Source organism: Scyliorhinus canicula, chromosome 4 (assembly GCF_902713615.1).
Source record: "Scyliorhinus canicula chromosome 4, sScyCan1.1, whole genome shotgun sequence".
Classification (NCBI taxonomy): Eukaryota; Metazoa; Chordata; class Chondrichthyes; order Carcharhiniformes; family Scyliorhinidae; genus Scyliorhinus; species Scyliorhinus canicula.
This window is the reverse complement of record NC_052149.1, coordinates 99,712,417-99,728,009: the sequence shown is the minus strand read 5'-3', so window position 1 is coordinate 99,728,009 and position 15,593 is coordinate 99,712,417. Positions and strand designations below refer to the sequence as shown.

General features: G+C 45.7%; 1 protein-coding gene across 3 annotated transcripts in view; it reads right to left on the bottom strand.

The window, feature by feature from the left end:
* Positions 1 to 15,593, bottom strand: part of glrx2 (glutaredoxin 2) — a 51,979-nt gene that overhangs the window by 23,397 nt on the left and 12,989 nt on the right. For 2 of the 3 annotated variants that reach the window (XM_038794884.1, XM_038794885.1), the window contains exons 2-3: positions 15,324 to 15,426; positions 4,942 to 5,118 (exon numbers count right to left, since the gene is read on the bottom strand). In XM_038794884.1, coding sequence (XP_038650812.1) covers positions 4,942 to 5,118; positions 15,324 to 15,426 — 280 coding nt within the window. The remainder of the gene's footprint in view (positions 1 to 4,941; positions 5,119 to 15,323; positions 15,427 to 15,593) is intronic. The other variant, XM_038794886.1, reaches the window with a different exon arrangement.

Below are 15,593 nucleotides of genomic sequence, written 5' to 3'. Positions count from 1 at the left end.
CAATATTGTTCCAGTGCCTGTGTGATTTCATTAACTATCCAATTCTATGAAAGTGGAAACAGTACCAGTCACATTACAGGTCCGGTGTTTGCATTAGTTGGTGTGTTGTTTATATATATGAGTTACAGTTGTTGCATGTTCTGAAAAAAGCAAGATGCTTTTGATGAGATATTTGACCGACTGTGTATGTGCCAATTCATTGAAATAGTTTTTTTAAATTAATTTACGGGTTGTGGGTGTCACTTATTAGGCCAGCATTTATTGCCCATCCCTAGTTGCCCTTCAGAAGGTGGCAGTGAGTTGCTTCTTGAACCGCTGGTTCAATCCTTGAGGTGTAGGTACACCCACAGTGCTGTTAGGGAGGGAGTTCCAGGATTTTGCCCCGGTAAAGCAACGACGATATATTTCCAAGTCAGGGCGGTGAGCGACTTGCAGGGGAACCTCGAGGTGGTGGGTTCCCAGGTATCTGCTGCTCGTGTCCTTCAAGATGGTAGTGGTTGTGAGTTTGAAAAGTGCTGCCTAAGGAACTTTGGCGAGCTGGCTGCTCTGTCTTGAATGGTGTTGAGTTTCTTGAGTGTTGTTGGAGCTGCACTCATCCAGGCAAGTGGAGAGTATTCCATTTCACTCCTGACCTATGCCTTGTAGATGGTGGACAGGCTTTGTGGGGTCAGGAGGTGAGTTACTCGCCGAACGATTCCAAGCCTTTGACTTGCTGTGGTAGCCACAGTATTAATATGGCTCGTTCTGTTCAGTTTCTGATCAATGGTAACCCACAGGATGTTGACTGTGGAGGATTCAGCGATGGTCATGCCAGTGAATGTCAAGGGGTGATGTTTAGATCCTCTCTTGCAGGAGCTGGTCATTGCCTGACACTTGTGTGATGTGAATGTAACTTACCACTTGTGATCGCAAGTCTGGTTATTGTTCAGGACTTGCTGCATTTGGATGTGGACAGCTTCATTATCTGAGGAGTTCCTACTGAACATTGTGCAGACATCAGCAAGCATCCCCACTTCTGACCTTATGATGAAAGGGAGGTCATTGACGAAGCAGCTGAAGATGCTTGGGCCTAGGACACCACCCTGCGGAACTCCTGCAGTGATGTCCTGGAGCTGAGATGATTGACCTCTAACCGCCAAAACCATCTTCCGTTCTGCCAGGTATTACTCCTGGCCAGCGGAGAGATTTCCCCTGATTCACATTGAATACAGTTCTGCCAAGTCTTCTTGATGCCATACTCGGTCAAATGCTGTCTTGATGTCAAGGTCAGTCACTCTCACCTTGCCTCTTGTGATTAGGCTCTTCATTCAAGGCTGTAATGAGGTCAGGAACTGAGTGACGGTGGCGAAATCCTAACTGAGCATTCGTGAGCAGGTTATTGCTGAGTAAGCGCCGCTTGGCTGGGTTGCATTTGTCCTGTTTCTTGTGTACAGGACACATCTGGGAAATTCTTTCCATTGCCAGGTAGATGCCAGTGTTGTTGTACTAGAACAGCTTGCAAGATGTTCTGGAGCATAAGTCTTCAGTACTATTGCCAGAATATTGTCAAGGCCCAGAACCTTTGCAGTATCCAGTGTCTTCAGCTGTTTCCTGGTATCACATAGAGTGAATTGTATTGGCTGAAAACCGATATATGTGATGCTGGGGACCTCAGGAGGAGACCAAGATAGATCATCCACTCGGCACTTCTGGCTGAAGATTGTTGCGAATTCTCCAGCTTTCTCTTTTGCACAGAGGTGCTGAGCTCCTCCATCATTGAGGATGGGGATATTTGTGGCACCTCCTCTTCCATTGAGTTGTTTAATTGTCCACCACCATTCACGGCTGGATGTGGCAGAACTGCAGATCTTAGATCTGGTGCATTAACTGTGGAATCGCTTAGCTCTGTCTACTACTTGCTGCTTATGCTGTTTGCCACACAAATCATCCTGTGTTGCAGCTTCACCAGGTTGACATCTCATTTTTCGGTATGCCTGGTGTTGCTTCTGGCATGCTCTCCTGCACTCTTCAATGAACCAGGGTTTATCCCCTGGCTTGGTGGTAATGGTAGAGTGAAGGATATGCCAGGCCATAAGGTTGCAGATTGTGGTTGAATACAATTCTGCTGCTGCTGATGGCCCACAGTGCCTCATGGATGCCCAGTCTTGAGTTGCGAGATCTGTTCAAAGTCTATCCCATTTAGCACAGCGGTACTGCCACACAGCACAATAGAGGATATCCACAATGTGAAGATGAGACTTTGTCTCCACAAGGACTGTGCAGTGGGCACTTTTACTGATATTGTCATGGACAGATGTATCTGCAGCAAATAGGTTGGTAAGGATGAGGTCAAGAATGTTTCACCCTTTTTGTGTTGAAGGGGCGTGTATATTTGTTCATTGTTGATGACGGGTGTTAATTTATCCCTTTTTTGTATATATGGGGGGGGGGGTTTGTTTCTTCTTTTCTTATTATATTTTGTTATTGATATTTTGTGAAAATTTGAATAAAAATTATTTTTAAAAAAAAGAATGTTTCACCCTCTTGTTGGTTCTCTCATCACCTGCTGCAGTCCTAGTCAAGCAGTTATGTATTTTAGGACACGGCCAGCTCGGTCTGTGGTTCTATTACTGAGCCACTCTTGGTGATGGACATTGAAGTCCCCCACCCAGAGTATATCTGCGCCCTTGCCACCGTCATGCTTCGTCCAAGAGGTGTTCAACATGGAAAAGGACTAATTCATCAGTTGATGGTGGACAGTACGTGGTAATCAGGAGGAGGTTTCCTTCCCCATGTTTCACCTGAAGCCATGAGACTTCATGGGGTCCAGAGTCGATTGTTGAGGACTCTAAGGGCAACTCTCTTCTGACTGTGCCACTGTGCTGCCACCTCTGCTGCGTCTGTCTTAACGGTAAGACAGGACATACCCAGGAATTGTGATTATAGTGTCTGGGACATTGTCTGTAAGGTATGATTCTGTATGACTATGTCAGGCTCTTGCATGACTAGTCTGTGAAACAGCTCTCCCAACTTTGGCACAAGCCCACAGATGTAAGTAAGGAGGGTTTTGCATGATCAACAGGGCTCAGTTTGACTTTGTCGTTTCCTGTACATGGCGCAATACCGATTGGTCCATCCAGTTTCATTCCTTTTCCGTGTTTTTGTAGCAGTTGAATACAACTTAGTGGCTTGCTAGAGGGTATTTAAGAATCAACTACATTGCTTTGGGCCTGGAGTCGCATGTAGGCCAGACCAGGTAAGGATAGCAGATTTCCTTCCCTCAAGGACATTAGTTATCCACAGAGTTCTTTTCCTCCATACTCCTCTAAGACTAAAGTAAAGACAAAGTTTGGAAAGAATATTCGCTGGGAATAGAGGGATACAGACCCCAGAAGTGCAGATTTTAGTTTAGACGGGCAGCATGGTTGACACAGGCTTGGAGGGCCGAAAGGCCTGTTCCTGTGCTGTACTTTTCTTTGTTCTTTGTTCTTCAGAAGCCATGTGTTTTATCCAATATCATCCATTTTAATCATTTGGATGTTGATGATAGACTAGTGTTAGAATTAGAAATGTAAATTTTTTGAAATTATTTGTTTTCAGAACAAAACCTATATAATAGCCGATACAGTAAATAAACACACAGTTTTTACAACTTCAATGTAGTTTAAAAAAAATAAATTTAGAGTACCCAATTCATTTTTTCCAATTAAGGGACAATTTAATATGGCCAAACCATCTAGCCTGCACATCTTTGGGTTGTGGGGGAGAAACCCACGCAAACACGGGGAGAATGTGCAAACTCCACACAGCAGTGACCCAGAGCCAGGGATCGAACCTGGGACCTCGGTGACGTGAGGCAGCAGTGCTAACCACTGCGCCACAGTGTTGCCCCACAAGTTCAATGTAATTGTCCTTGTTACCATTAATATTTTACTGATAGGAAAGTAGCATATTTACAAATATTGAAGTTTATAAAATAGCAATAAACACTGATAAAAGGAGAATTGTTCCATGACATTTTCCAAACTAGGTTTTCAGAATTTCCAATATACTGTGTCCCTTGCCATCTAAATGCCTTGCATTAAAGTATTGTCCTTCGATTATTCATCATTTCTAATTATTATTTTGCTAACCATCATTCTCTCTTCCCCTTCTTTCCAGAATCATTGACTCCCTTCTCTGACTGTCCTATGATATCTTAAGTGGCTACGAGTGGCTTAAATTTTTGAGACATTAGTAGTGAACAGAAGTAATCTATCAGCTTGAATGGTAGTTTAATGCTGAGCCAGATTTTCCTATATCCAATATCTACATATATGCATGTCCAAATAGATCTCTCAATTGCAAACAAGAGCAGGCAGCCAGAGCCCTTCTAAAATTCCCTACCTTCAACCCAGGAGTGTTAATGCCAACTGTGGAGATCACCTCCAAATAGGCAGAGTTAAACCCACATTTTTTTTCTATTTAACTTTATTGTATTTTACCATGGAATTTACAGTGCAGGAGGCCATTTGGCCCATTGAGTCTGCACCGGCCCTTGGAAAGAGCACCCTCCCCCCTATCCCCATAATCCAGTAACCCACCTAACATTCTTTGGACACTGAGGACAATTTAGCATGAACAATCCACCTAACCTGCACATCTTTGGACTGTGTGAGGAAACCGGAACACTTGGAGGAAACCTACGCAGACATGGGGAGAACTTGCAGACTCCGCACAGACAGTGACCCAAGCCTGGGACCCTGGAGCTGCGAAGCAACTGTGCTAATTTATGTGCTACCGTGCTGCCCTTGATACAATACTCCAGTGTTTACAGAAAAACAAATACATTGAAATATATCTTCGAGCGTGGAGCTGTTAACTTTGCTCCTTGTATCTTATTTTTATTCCCCGGAGAACCTTATATTATGTAACTTTATTTAACTTGAGAAGATGGAGATAGGACAAATATTGGCGACTTACTGTTCTAACGCCAGTCAATTCCTCAAGAGTATTTTGAATGTGGTCACCATCCTTGCGTTGATCCAGTTCAATCGCTTTGAAATTAGCTCCTATTTCTTCAAATATGCCCTTTGCCTTCGCACAATAAGGGCAATAGGTCTTGGAAAATATAACTACACAGTTTTGTACAACTTGGTTCTGAAAAAGATATAATTCACAAGTAAGAAACAAATTAACTGCTTCATTTTGTTCATTACCCGTTTCATGATTTTTTAAATTTTAAATCCTGGTTTACAAGACCACTGTTACGACTACTTTTAAGAGCATGAATTCATGTAACAACTTCATGGTCAGGAAGCCCAAAAATGCTTCACATTCAATATTATTTGTTAAGTGTAGGTTTTGTGGTTTTGGAGGAAACATGGTAACATTTTCAGTAATAAGACTGATTAAAAACAATAGATACACTGCATTGGAATATCTTCAGCTCACACTTTTTGCAAACCACTTCTATCCATCTATGTCTCTTCTGGTTCCTACAGGCATTTGAGGCAGACAGAGCACATACAAATGCCTGTTCCCATAACTCGCATTCCTGGAACCAGTCGCTAGGCTGTTGCCAGAGCTTGAAGGACACCATACTACATCAAGCCTGGTTGTCCAGGAGTCACTCCTGCCCTTAATGCCTGCAATTGGCATGTATTGGAAGGATTTATAGATTAATATTCAATTTTTTTGGCTGTGTTATGGACACATCTTTTGAGAACAACATAAGAGCGGAATATTAATGGTTTAATATTAATATTTAATACTAATTCCGTCCTGAAAGATGTGCTGTTAGGTGAATTGGACATTCTGAATTCTCCCTCAGTGTACCCGAACAGGCGCTAGAGTGTGGCGACTGGGAGATTTTCACAATAACTTCATTGCAGTGTTATGATAGTAAGCAAGTGCTAACTCATTCACTTGCGTCAAAAAACACAAGAACAAAACTAATAAAAATATTGTCAGACAAGTAAGTTCTTATGTGACAGGAAGAGGCTGACTGTACAAACAAACATAAGGTGCAACAGCAAATAAGGTCAGAGTAGGAAAAATGGATACACTGGTTATAATTTTCCAACGTTTTCTAGGTTTTGGAAAGGTCTCAGTGGATTTGAAAACCACATATGTAACAGCACTATTCAAGAATGTAGGTGGACATAAAGCAGGAAACTATAGGCCGGTTAGTCTAACATTTATGATTGGGGAAAATGCTAGAATTCATTATTAAGGAGGTTGTAACAGTTCATTTAGAAAATCATTATAGAATCAGGCAGAGACAACAAGGTTTTGAGAAAGGGAATCATGTTTGACAAATGTATTAGAGTTCTTTGAGGATGTAACTAACAGGGTGGATATAGGGGAACCAATAGATGTAATATATTTTATTTCCAAAAAATATTCAATAAGGTGCCACATAAAAGGTTACTGCACAAGATGAGCGTTCATGATCTTGAGACATTAGCATTAGCACGGTCTTCCATTTAAGACAGAGATTAGACTTTTTGCGGCTATTAGCCTTGATCTTATTCAGTTAAGGAGCTGGCTTGTTGGGCCAAATGGCCTATTCCTTCTCCTATTTTTTTTCCATAAATATTTGCAGTTAATTTTACATTTGTACACTATGCAGGAGATGAGTGAAATGGTTCTTATTTACAATTTACATTTTTTTTTCTTCTTAGGCACTCCATCTCTTCCCCCCCCCCCCCCCCCCCCCCCCCCCTTCCTTCTCCCCTTTTATATTATTTGGGCTCTGTCTTAGTACTCTTTCTCCTAATTCTTATGATCTTTTGATCTTAATTTATTTTGTACACTACATCGACTGGTTTTAACATTTTCTAAACACCAACTCCAAGCTTTGCTTTTCTCCTTTTCAGGTATTGACTCATGTTGTGATTTTGTCTTTTGGGCAGCAATACACCATTGGTCCTGTAATCGAACTGTTGTCCTTTATATCTTAACTTATAAAATGACTGACGCCTGGCCACTTGACTGTGAAAGCTATCATAGTTGATCCCATTCAGTTTCTTGCTTGATTTCCATGCTTGAGTGCTATAAAGCAGAGATCATTGAACAATGATCAGAAGTTGAAAAGCTGAATCACCTTCTCCAGCACAAGGACATTGAAATCAATTAAAGCATCCATTAAAATTCAGTACAGAAATCAACCCTTCATAAGTTCAAGATAATAATAGTGATCATTAGACCTAATGTGTCTATATCTCAATAATACGAAGTGAATAGGCACTTGCAAATGCAATGAATATCTAATGATTGTAAAAATAGGTCGCAAATTAAATAAAGCTCCCACAAAAATAAAACATTATTGTAGTAATCCACGGGAGGCAGGAGTTCTGTCACCACACCAATATTTATTTACAATAACGATATTACAGGAGCAGCTACAAACAGTGCTGCTAGCAGTCCAGTCAACTGAAGACTGGCTCACAAAGCCTACACAGGTGATTATATGGGCCCCCTCAATGAGCTATCATTGAGGGAGCTCATACTCCAATTGGCCAACCAATAAAGCCAATTGGAGTTCATTACAATTATATAACATATAACATATTATGAAATAGCATATGCCATGGAGTCATTACCAAGTGATCTGGTTATGAGTTAGGTGGTTCAGGTGATAGCGAAGCAGGTAAAAGCTTATTTTATAATAATTACTAGGTGAGATTATTATTCTCTATAGAATACTTCTACTGTATTAATATTAATGTTATGGATTATCAATTAAGTTTATTTTAGGATTTATTGTAAATTACTGCTCAGGTGATTGTAACCATGGTTCTTTGTCTCTTCTCAACCTCTTTGCAGCATCGTGGACAGCTTGCTAACAAGATTAAGTAGTATGGCATGATTTGTTATCTTCCTATCAATATTTCAATATTTTCTTTGAAAACTGTAGTCTGCTGTTTTACACGTTATCTGCAAAATAAAGCAGCTTGGTGTTTTTGCATTGGTTTTGCTTTGCTCAAGTTTATCAATCTGCCATCCAGAAATTGGAGAATCCTTGTGGGGATATCTGCAAGATTGCAGTATCCAGTATGCACAATGGATGGTTCCAAGTGTTACAATTGCAGGCCACATAAGTATCTGACTTTAGGGGAGGGAAGATAAATAGGCCTGGATTTTGCGGTCAGTGATGAAGCAACAGCACTTGCCACTAACCTCAAAGAAAACTGTCCACTAAGAACTAGTAATCTCTGTGATCCGGCTTACCTCTTTCCCATTAGTTTAAAGTGGCATCAAGTTAAAGTAATCCTCGGGCGTCCAGCAGCAGTAATGGCAGCAAGCAGGGTAAGCATCCAGTTACAGAGATATATTATCACAGACAGCAAACCAGGAAGTTAAAATTATTCCCTTCATTTATAAATTAAAATTTCAGGTAGTGAAATAACTAGATTCTGATAGAAACTAAAATTATGAACCCAACAGAATAGCTTGTGCAGAAGAAAAATTTGTGTTGGTCTTATTGAGTTCTTCCAGTGAGCCAGGAGTTCTCTCAGTGAGCCACGTAGGACACAGCCAGAGTGAGGCCCATTGAAGAGTGAGTTTGGGAATTTGAAGCTAGGTGGAAATTCGAAGCTGGGTGTGGAGGAAGTGCTTTTTATCCCTGGTAAGTAGTTTTTCTTTTCATTTGTCCAATATTTTTGTTTTTTTATGATTTTGTTTTATTTTTTGGGATTGTAGTTGTATAAGTTAACCTAAGGTTTAAGACGTGGCAGGAGATCCCAGACCCGTGTCATGCTCCTAGTGTACGATGTGGGAGCTCAGGGACATATCCACTGACCCTGGCTCCTTCACATGCAGCTGCAGCTCCTGTTAGACCGCTTGACGACTCTGGAGCTGCGGGTGGACTCACTTTGGAACATCCGTGATGCTGAGGACGTCGTGGATAGCACATTCGCTGAGGGAGATAGAAAATGGGTGACCAAAAGACAGAGAAAGAGTAGAAAGGCAGTGCAGGTGTCTCCTGCGGTCATCTCCCTGCAAAACAGATATACCGTTTTGGATACTATTGAGGGAGATAGCTTACCAGAGGAAGGCAGCAGCAGCAGCCAGATTCACGGCACTGTGGCTGGTTCTGCTGCGCAGGAGGGCAGGAAGAAAAATGGCAGGGCTCTAGTGATAGGGGACTCAATCATAAGGGGAATAGACAGGGAGTTCTGCGGACACAATCGAGACTCAGGGATCGTATATTGCCTCCCTGGTGAAAGGGTCAAGGATGTCTCGGAGCCCTGCGCAAGAATGACACACAAATTTGTGTAGCGTTCCATATTTTATTTTTAAAATTATGTCTCGGGGCAGCTGTAGGACATTCTGCAGGTGGAAGGGTGAACAGCCAGCTGCCGTGGTGCATATAGGCACCAATGATATAGGTACAAAATGGGATGAGATCCTACAAGCTGAATTCAGGGAGTTAGGAGTTAAACTAAAAAGTTGGACCTCAAAGATACTAATCTCAGGATTGCTACCAGTGCCACGAGCTAGTCAGAGTAGGAATGTCAGGATAGATAGGATGGAAGGCGTGGCTCGAGAGATGGTGCAAGAGGGATTCAAATTCCTGGGGCATTGGAACCGGTTCTGGGGGAGGTGGGACCAGTACAAACCAGACGGTCTGCACCTGAACAGGACTGGAACCAATGTCCAGGGGGTGGGCGGTTGGCTAGTGCTGCTGGGGAGGATTTAAACTAATGTGGCAGAGGGATGGGAACCGATGCAGGAAGTTGGCGGGAAGTAAAATAGGGACAGAAACAAAAGCCAGTGAGGGAAAAGTGTAAGGCAGAGAAGCCATAGTCAAAAATCAAAAACGGCCACAGTACAGGGTAAAGTGACTGAGGAGAGCTCAGTGAATAGGTCCAGTAATACTAAAAGGAATAAAACGGGAAGTGAAAGCATAAATGGAAAGCGAAGCACCAGATTATTGCATGAAGATATGGGTTCAATGATAAGGAAAATTAAGAGAAAAGTTAAAAAGAAAAATAACTTAGGAGAGATATTGATAGAGGTGTTAAGATTCAAATCAGAGGTATAAAAGCCAACATAAGGGTACTTTACCTGAATGCTCGAAGTATTCGGAATAAGGTAAATGAGTTGATGGCACGAATCATCGTGAATGACTATGATTTAGTGGCCATTATTGAAACATGGTTAAAGGATGGTAACGACTGGGAGTTAAATATCCAAGGTATCAAACTATTCAGAAGGACAGAGTGGATGGTAAGGGAGATGGTGTAGCTCTGTTATTTAAGGATGCCATCGGGGCAGTAGTGAGGGATGACATCGGTGCTATGGAGGATAAGGTTGAATCCATTTGGGTGGAAATCAGGAATAGTAAGGCGAAAAAGTTGCTGATAGGAGTAGTCTATAGGCCACCAAATAGTAACATTATGGTGGGGCGGGCAATAAACAAAGAAATAACTGATGCATGTAGAAATGGTACCGCAGTTATCATAGGGGATTTTAATCTACATGCCGATTGGTTTAACCAGGTCTGGCAAGGCAGCCTAGAGGAGGAGTGATGCAACCATCAATTCACATAAGACGGAGAGTTGAAGTGAGCAGTGGTTAGAACTGTGCCTGCCTGCGACTGCTCTGTACTGAGTGTCGCCTACAGGGCAGCAGCTCCGTATACCTCCCCCAAGGGCACCAACATGATACAATGCAGTGTAATACAATACAAATGGTCCATAGGTGGAGCCCAAGGGCAACCACATAGTACAATGCAATACAGTGGTGAATGGTTGCCGTAATACATTCACCACATTCACACCCTGTTAAAAAAATTGAAATCCAGCGGGGGTGAAGTGGCTCACAGGTCGAGTCTGTCTGGCGCCCTGATCGTGCACTGCGATCGCCTAAGCTTTGGTTTCGCTGCGGGCACGGGTGTTGAACTCGTCGATGCGGGCAGGGGTGTTGACTCCGGGAGCGTGTCTTCTGGAGCTTCATCCCTATAGGTCGGCGATGGGAGGAGGGGGTGTAGGAGGGGGGTGTAGAAGGAGGTCATGCAGGGGCGTAGGTTGTAGGTTGGGGGGGGGGGGGGGGGTGTAGGTGATGGCCATAGGGGATCCTGCGGGTGCCAGGTCCCGGAGGGAGACTGTATCTTGTCGGCCGGCGTGGGCATACTGGGGGTTGGCGTGAAGGAGCTGGACCTCTCGACCAAGGGGTTGTATTTATGGCTCCTCATGTGTTTTTGGAGGAGTACAGGTCCCAGTGTCGTCAGCCAGGCCGGAGGGCGAGACCCCGGAGGTGGATTTCCGAGGGAAAACAAATAGGCGGTCATGAGGGTTTTCGTTCGTGGCTGTGCAAAGGAGTGACCTAATGGAGTGGAGCACGTCGGGGAGGACCTCCTGCCAATGGGAAACCAGGAGACTCCTAGACCGTAGGGCCAGGAGGACGGCCTTCCATATCGTCGTGTTTTCCCTCTCCACCTGTCCGTTTCCCCAGGAGTTGTAACTGGTAGTCCTGCTCGAGGCGATGCCCTTATCGAGCAGGTACTGACGCAGATCATCGCTCATAAACGGGGAGTCCGGGTCACTGTGGATGTAAGTGGGGAAACCGAACAAGGTGAAGATACTATGCGGGGCCTTATAGACGGTGGCTGTGGTCATGACGGAGTAAGGGATTGCAAAGGGGAAGCGGGAGTACACGTCAACGACGTTGAGAAAATACGCGTTGCGGTTCGTAGAGGGGAGGGGTCCTTTGAAGTCAATACTGAGGCGCTCGAAGGGCCGGAATGCCTTCACCAGGTGGGCCTTATCTGGTCGATAGAAGTGCGGCTTAATCCACACAGATTTGGCAGTCCCTGGTCATAGCCCTGACCATCTTGGTGGAGTAGGGCAGATTGCGGGCCTTGATGTAGTGGAGAAGCCGGGTGACCCCCGGGTGCCAGAGGTCGTTGTTGATGGCCCCGAGTCGGTCATCTTGCGCACTGGTGCATGTGCCGCAGGACAGGGCATCTGGGGACTCATTGAGCTTCCCAGGACGATACACGATATCGTAATTATAGGTGGAGAGCTCGATCCTCCACCTCAAGATTTATTCATTCTTATTCTTGCCCCACTGCGTGTTGTTGAACATGAAGGCGACCGACTGTTGGTCGGTGACGAGGGTAAACCTCCTACCAGTGAGGTAGTGCCTCCAATGCCGTACAGCTTCCAGAATGGCTTGAGCTTCTTTTTCGACTGAGGAGTGACGAATCTCGGAGGCGTTGAGGGTACGGGAGAAAAAGGCTACAGGCCTGCCTGCCTGATTGAGGGTAGCGGAAAGGGTGACCTCTGATGCGTCGCTCTCCACCTGGAAGGGGATGGACTCATCCACCGCGCGTATCTCGGCTTTGGCAATATCTGTCCTGATGCGCTGAAGGCCTGGCGGACCTCAGCCGTCAGTGGGAAGATGGTGGCTTTGATCAGTGGGCGGGCTTTGTCTGCATAGTTGGGGACCGACTGGGCATAATAGGAAAAGAACCCGAGGCATCTTTTCAAGTCATTGGGGCAGTGGGGGAGGGGGAGTTGCAGGAGGGGACGCATGCGGTCGGGGGCAGGTCCTCGGCTAAGTTTTCCACGACATAGCCGAGAATGGCTGTCGGGTTGTGCGGGAAACGCATTTCTCCTTGTTATAAGTGAGGTTGAGGGCTTGGGCGGTTTGGAGAAACATCTGACGGTTGGCATCGTGGTCCTGCTGGTTGTGGCCGCAGATGGTGACGTTATCCAAGTATGGAAATGTGGCCCGCAGCCTGTACTGGTCCATCATTTGGTCCATCATTCTTTAGAAGACCGAGACCCCGTTGGTGACGCCGAAGGGGACCCGGAAGAAGTGGAAGAGGCGGCCGTCTGCCTCAAAGGCCATGTAGTGGCGTTCCTCCGGGCAGATTGGGAGCTGGTGGTATGCAGACTTCAGATGTACCGTGGAGAACACCTGGTAGTGTGTGATCTGGTTAACCATTTCCGCTATCCGGGGAAGGAGGTACGCATCGAGGTGCGTGTACTGGTTTATGGTTTGGCCGTAGTCGACAACCATCCGGTTCTTTTCCCCGGTCCTGTTGACCACCACTTGGGCTCTCCAGGGGCTATTACTGGCCTCGAAGATCCCTTCCCTCAAGAGCTGCTGGACCTCGGACTTGATAAAAATCCTGTCCTGGATACTGTACCGCCTGCTCCTGGTGGCAACGGGTTTACAGTTGGCGGTGAGGTTCGCGAAGAGCGGGGCAGGGTCGACCTTCAAGGTTGCGAGGCTACATACGGTGAGAGGGGGTAGGGGCCCGCCGAACTTCAGAGTCAGGCTCCTTAGGTTGCACTCGAAGTCCAGTCCGAACAGGAGAGGAGCGCAGAGATCGGGGAGTACATATAGTTTAAAATTGGCGTACTTGGCGCCTTGTATCATGTGGTTCGCAACACGGTACCCCCGGATCTGCACTGAATGCGATCTGGACGCGGGGGAGATTTGGAGAGAACAGCGCCCAAGGTGGCTGCCCCCGTCGGTCGCACGTGTCGGGCGGCGAAAAAGATAGCGACCCAGATGGAGGCCCCCATAAGTCGCTCATGGCAGGCCGTGTGGGATACGGCGGCCAAGATGGCAGCCGCCATGAGTCGCACATCGTGGATAGAGTCGAAGATGGCTGCCCCCACGGACAACACGAGGCAGATGACGTGTCTGGAAGGGGCAGAGCCGGCAGGCACGCAGCCACGCTGTGGGGTCTGCGGGCCTGAGAGTCGAGCCTGTGATTTGGAGGTCTTGGGCCTGGCCAGGCAAACTTTGGCAAAATGTCCTTTATTGCCGCAGTTGCTACAGGTCACGTTCCGAGCCTGGCAACGCTGCCTGGGGTGCTGGTGCGGGCCGCAGAAATAGCAGGGTAGCCCCCGGGTTGGGCGAGCAGCCGCACGGCACAGGCCTGGGGCACCCTCTGGTCGGATGTCCACGAGGGGGTCGCGTGGTCGGAGGGGAAAGCGTTGAGGCTCTGAAACGCTACTGCTAGGGAGGTGGATAGTTTTACCGTCTCTTCTAGGTCGAGGGCGCCCTTCTCGAGCAGGCTCTGTCTGATGTAGTTGGACCTGCCTCCAGCCACATAGGCGTCCCGGATGGTGAGTTCCATGTGTTGTGAGGCCGTGGCGGCCTTGTAGTTGCAGCTTCGTGCGAGTACTTTCAAGTTGCGTAGGTACTCCTCCAGCGATTTTCCCCGGGTGTCGGTGGCGACACTTCGTTCACCGGCCTCACGTATTGCCTTTTCAGGATTGCGACCACATCTGCGTATGTGGTCGCTTCCTCGATCTGCACGGAGATTCTGTGGCTCACCTGGGCGTGGAGGAGGCTCAGTTTCTGTTCGTCGGTGATGGAGGGCGAGGAGGCGGTGGCGAGCTGGGCCTCAAAACAGCGGAGCCAGTGCAAAAAAAATCCCTTTGGCTTCAGCGGCCTGTGGGTCGAGTTCCTCTAAAATGATTCATCAAAATCCATTTATTTGATCAAGATATTGGTCATCCTTCTTCATATGCTCCCTTTCAGGCTTGGCATCCATTTTTTAACTTTAGTTCATCTGTGAACAGTCATGAGAGAGAATCTCTGTCTCAAAGGCACAGCACCAGTATGACTTGATAATTTACTGTGCCTCTTCGTGGTAATGGTTTCATTTGATTTTAAAATCCAAGCCATGCCATAGCTTTAAGGTAAAATGAAATGGTAATATTTGAAAGCAGGCTGGCAGTACTCAATTCTGTAATGTGTTTGTGAAACATTTACTAGAATGTGTTATAACAGCATCATCTTTCACTGTGGCTGATGTAGTAGGTGATGTAGAGCAGCTTCTTGAGATGAACTTCTACAAAAACCACTGGATCTCTTTCCAAACCTTTGTTACAAAGGCCCTGAAGGAGGTGGGTGACAGTCTCATCTCTACTGCAGTCACCTCGGGGCCTATTTGCTGAAGCAGTAAGATTCCTGTGTGCAGGAAATTGCAATGGAGGCCTGTTCTCACCACCAATCAAGCCACAGCTTAATGGTGCCTATTTGAAATTTGTGACAATGAGGCATTCTGTCAAATGATTTTGACAGTCTGCTGAGGGCCGACCATCTTCTCCTCCCACAGGGCCAAGAGGACCTCGGCTGCTGTCCACTCACGACCTGATGGGATTTGTAGTCAAAAGTGCTTTTCTGCACAACTGTTGCGCGAGGGACAAGTGCAATGTAATCACTTCACCTGTGGTCTGTGGAAAACAACATAACTGTGTCCCCTTTTCAAAGACAAGCGATTTGCCAAACACATTTTTGGGTAGTGCTTATCGAAAGGTTCGCTCGACTGTGAGTAAATGATGCAATCGAATAGCAACAAAATTCTGATAACAGTGAAGGAAACTCACGCGAATAAAATGCAAAGCAGCCTCACGCTGTGCTTCTGGCAATTTGGTAAATAACTGTCCCATTCTCACAAAAGGAAGACGCGGACTCAGGTATGGGTATGTGCTAAAATTAATGAAACAGATATAAAAGGAACAGATTAAGGCATTGAATACGTTTGAATTTTTAAAAGTACCGTCGCCAGTAAAGGAAATGTATGCTGTAATTCGCAACCCCACTGTTTAGGGCTAATTTATGGAAAATTATGTATTCTCCAAGTAGGATCTGGTACA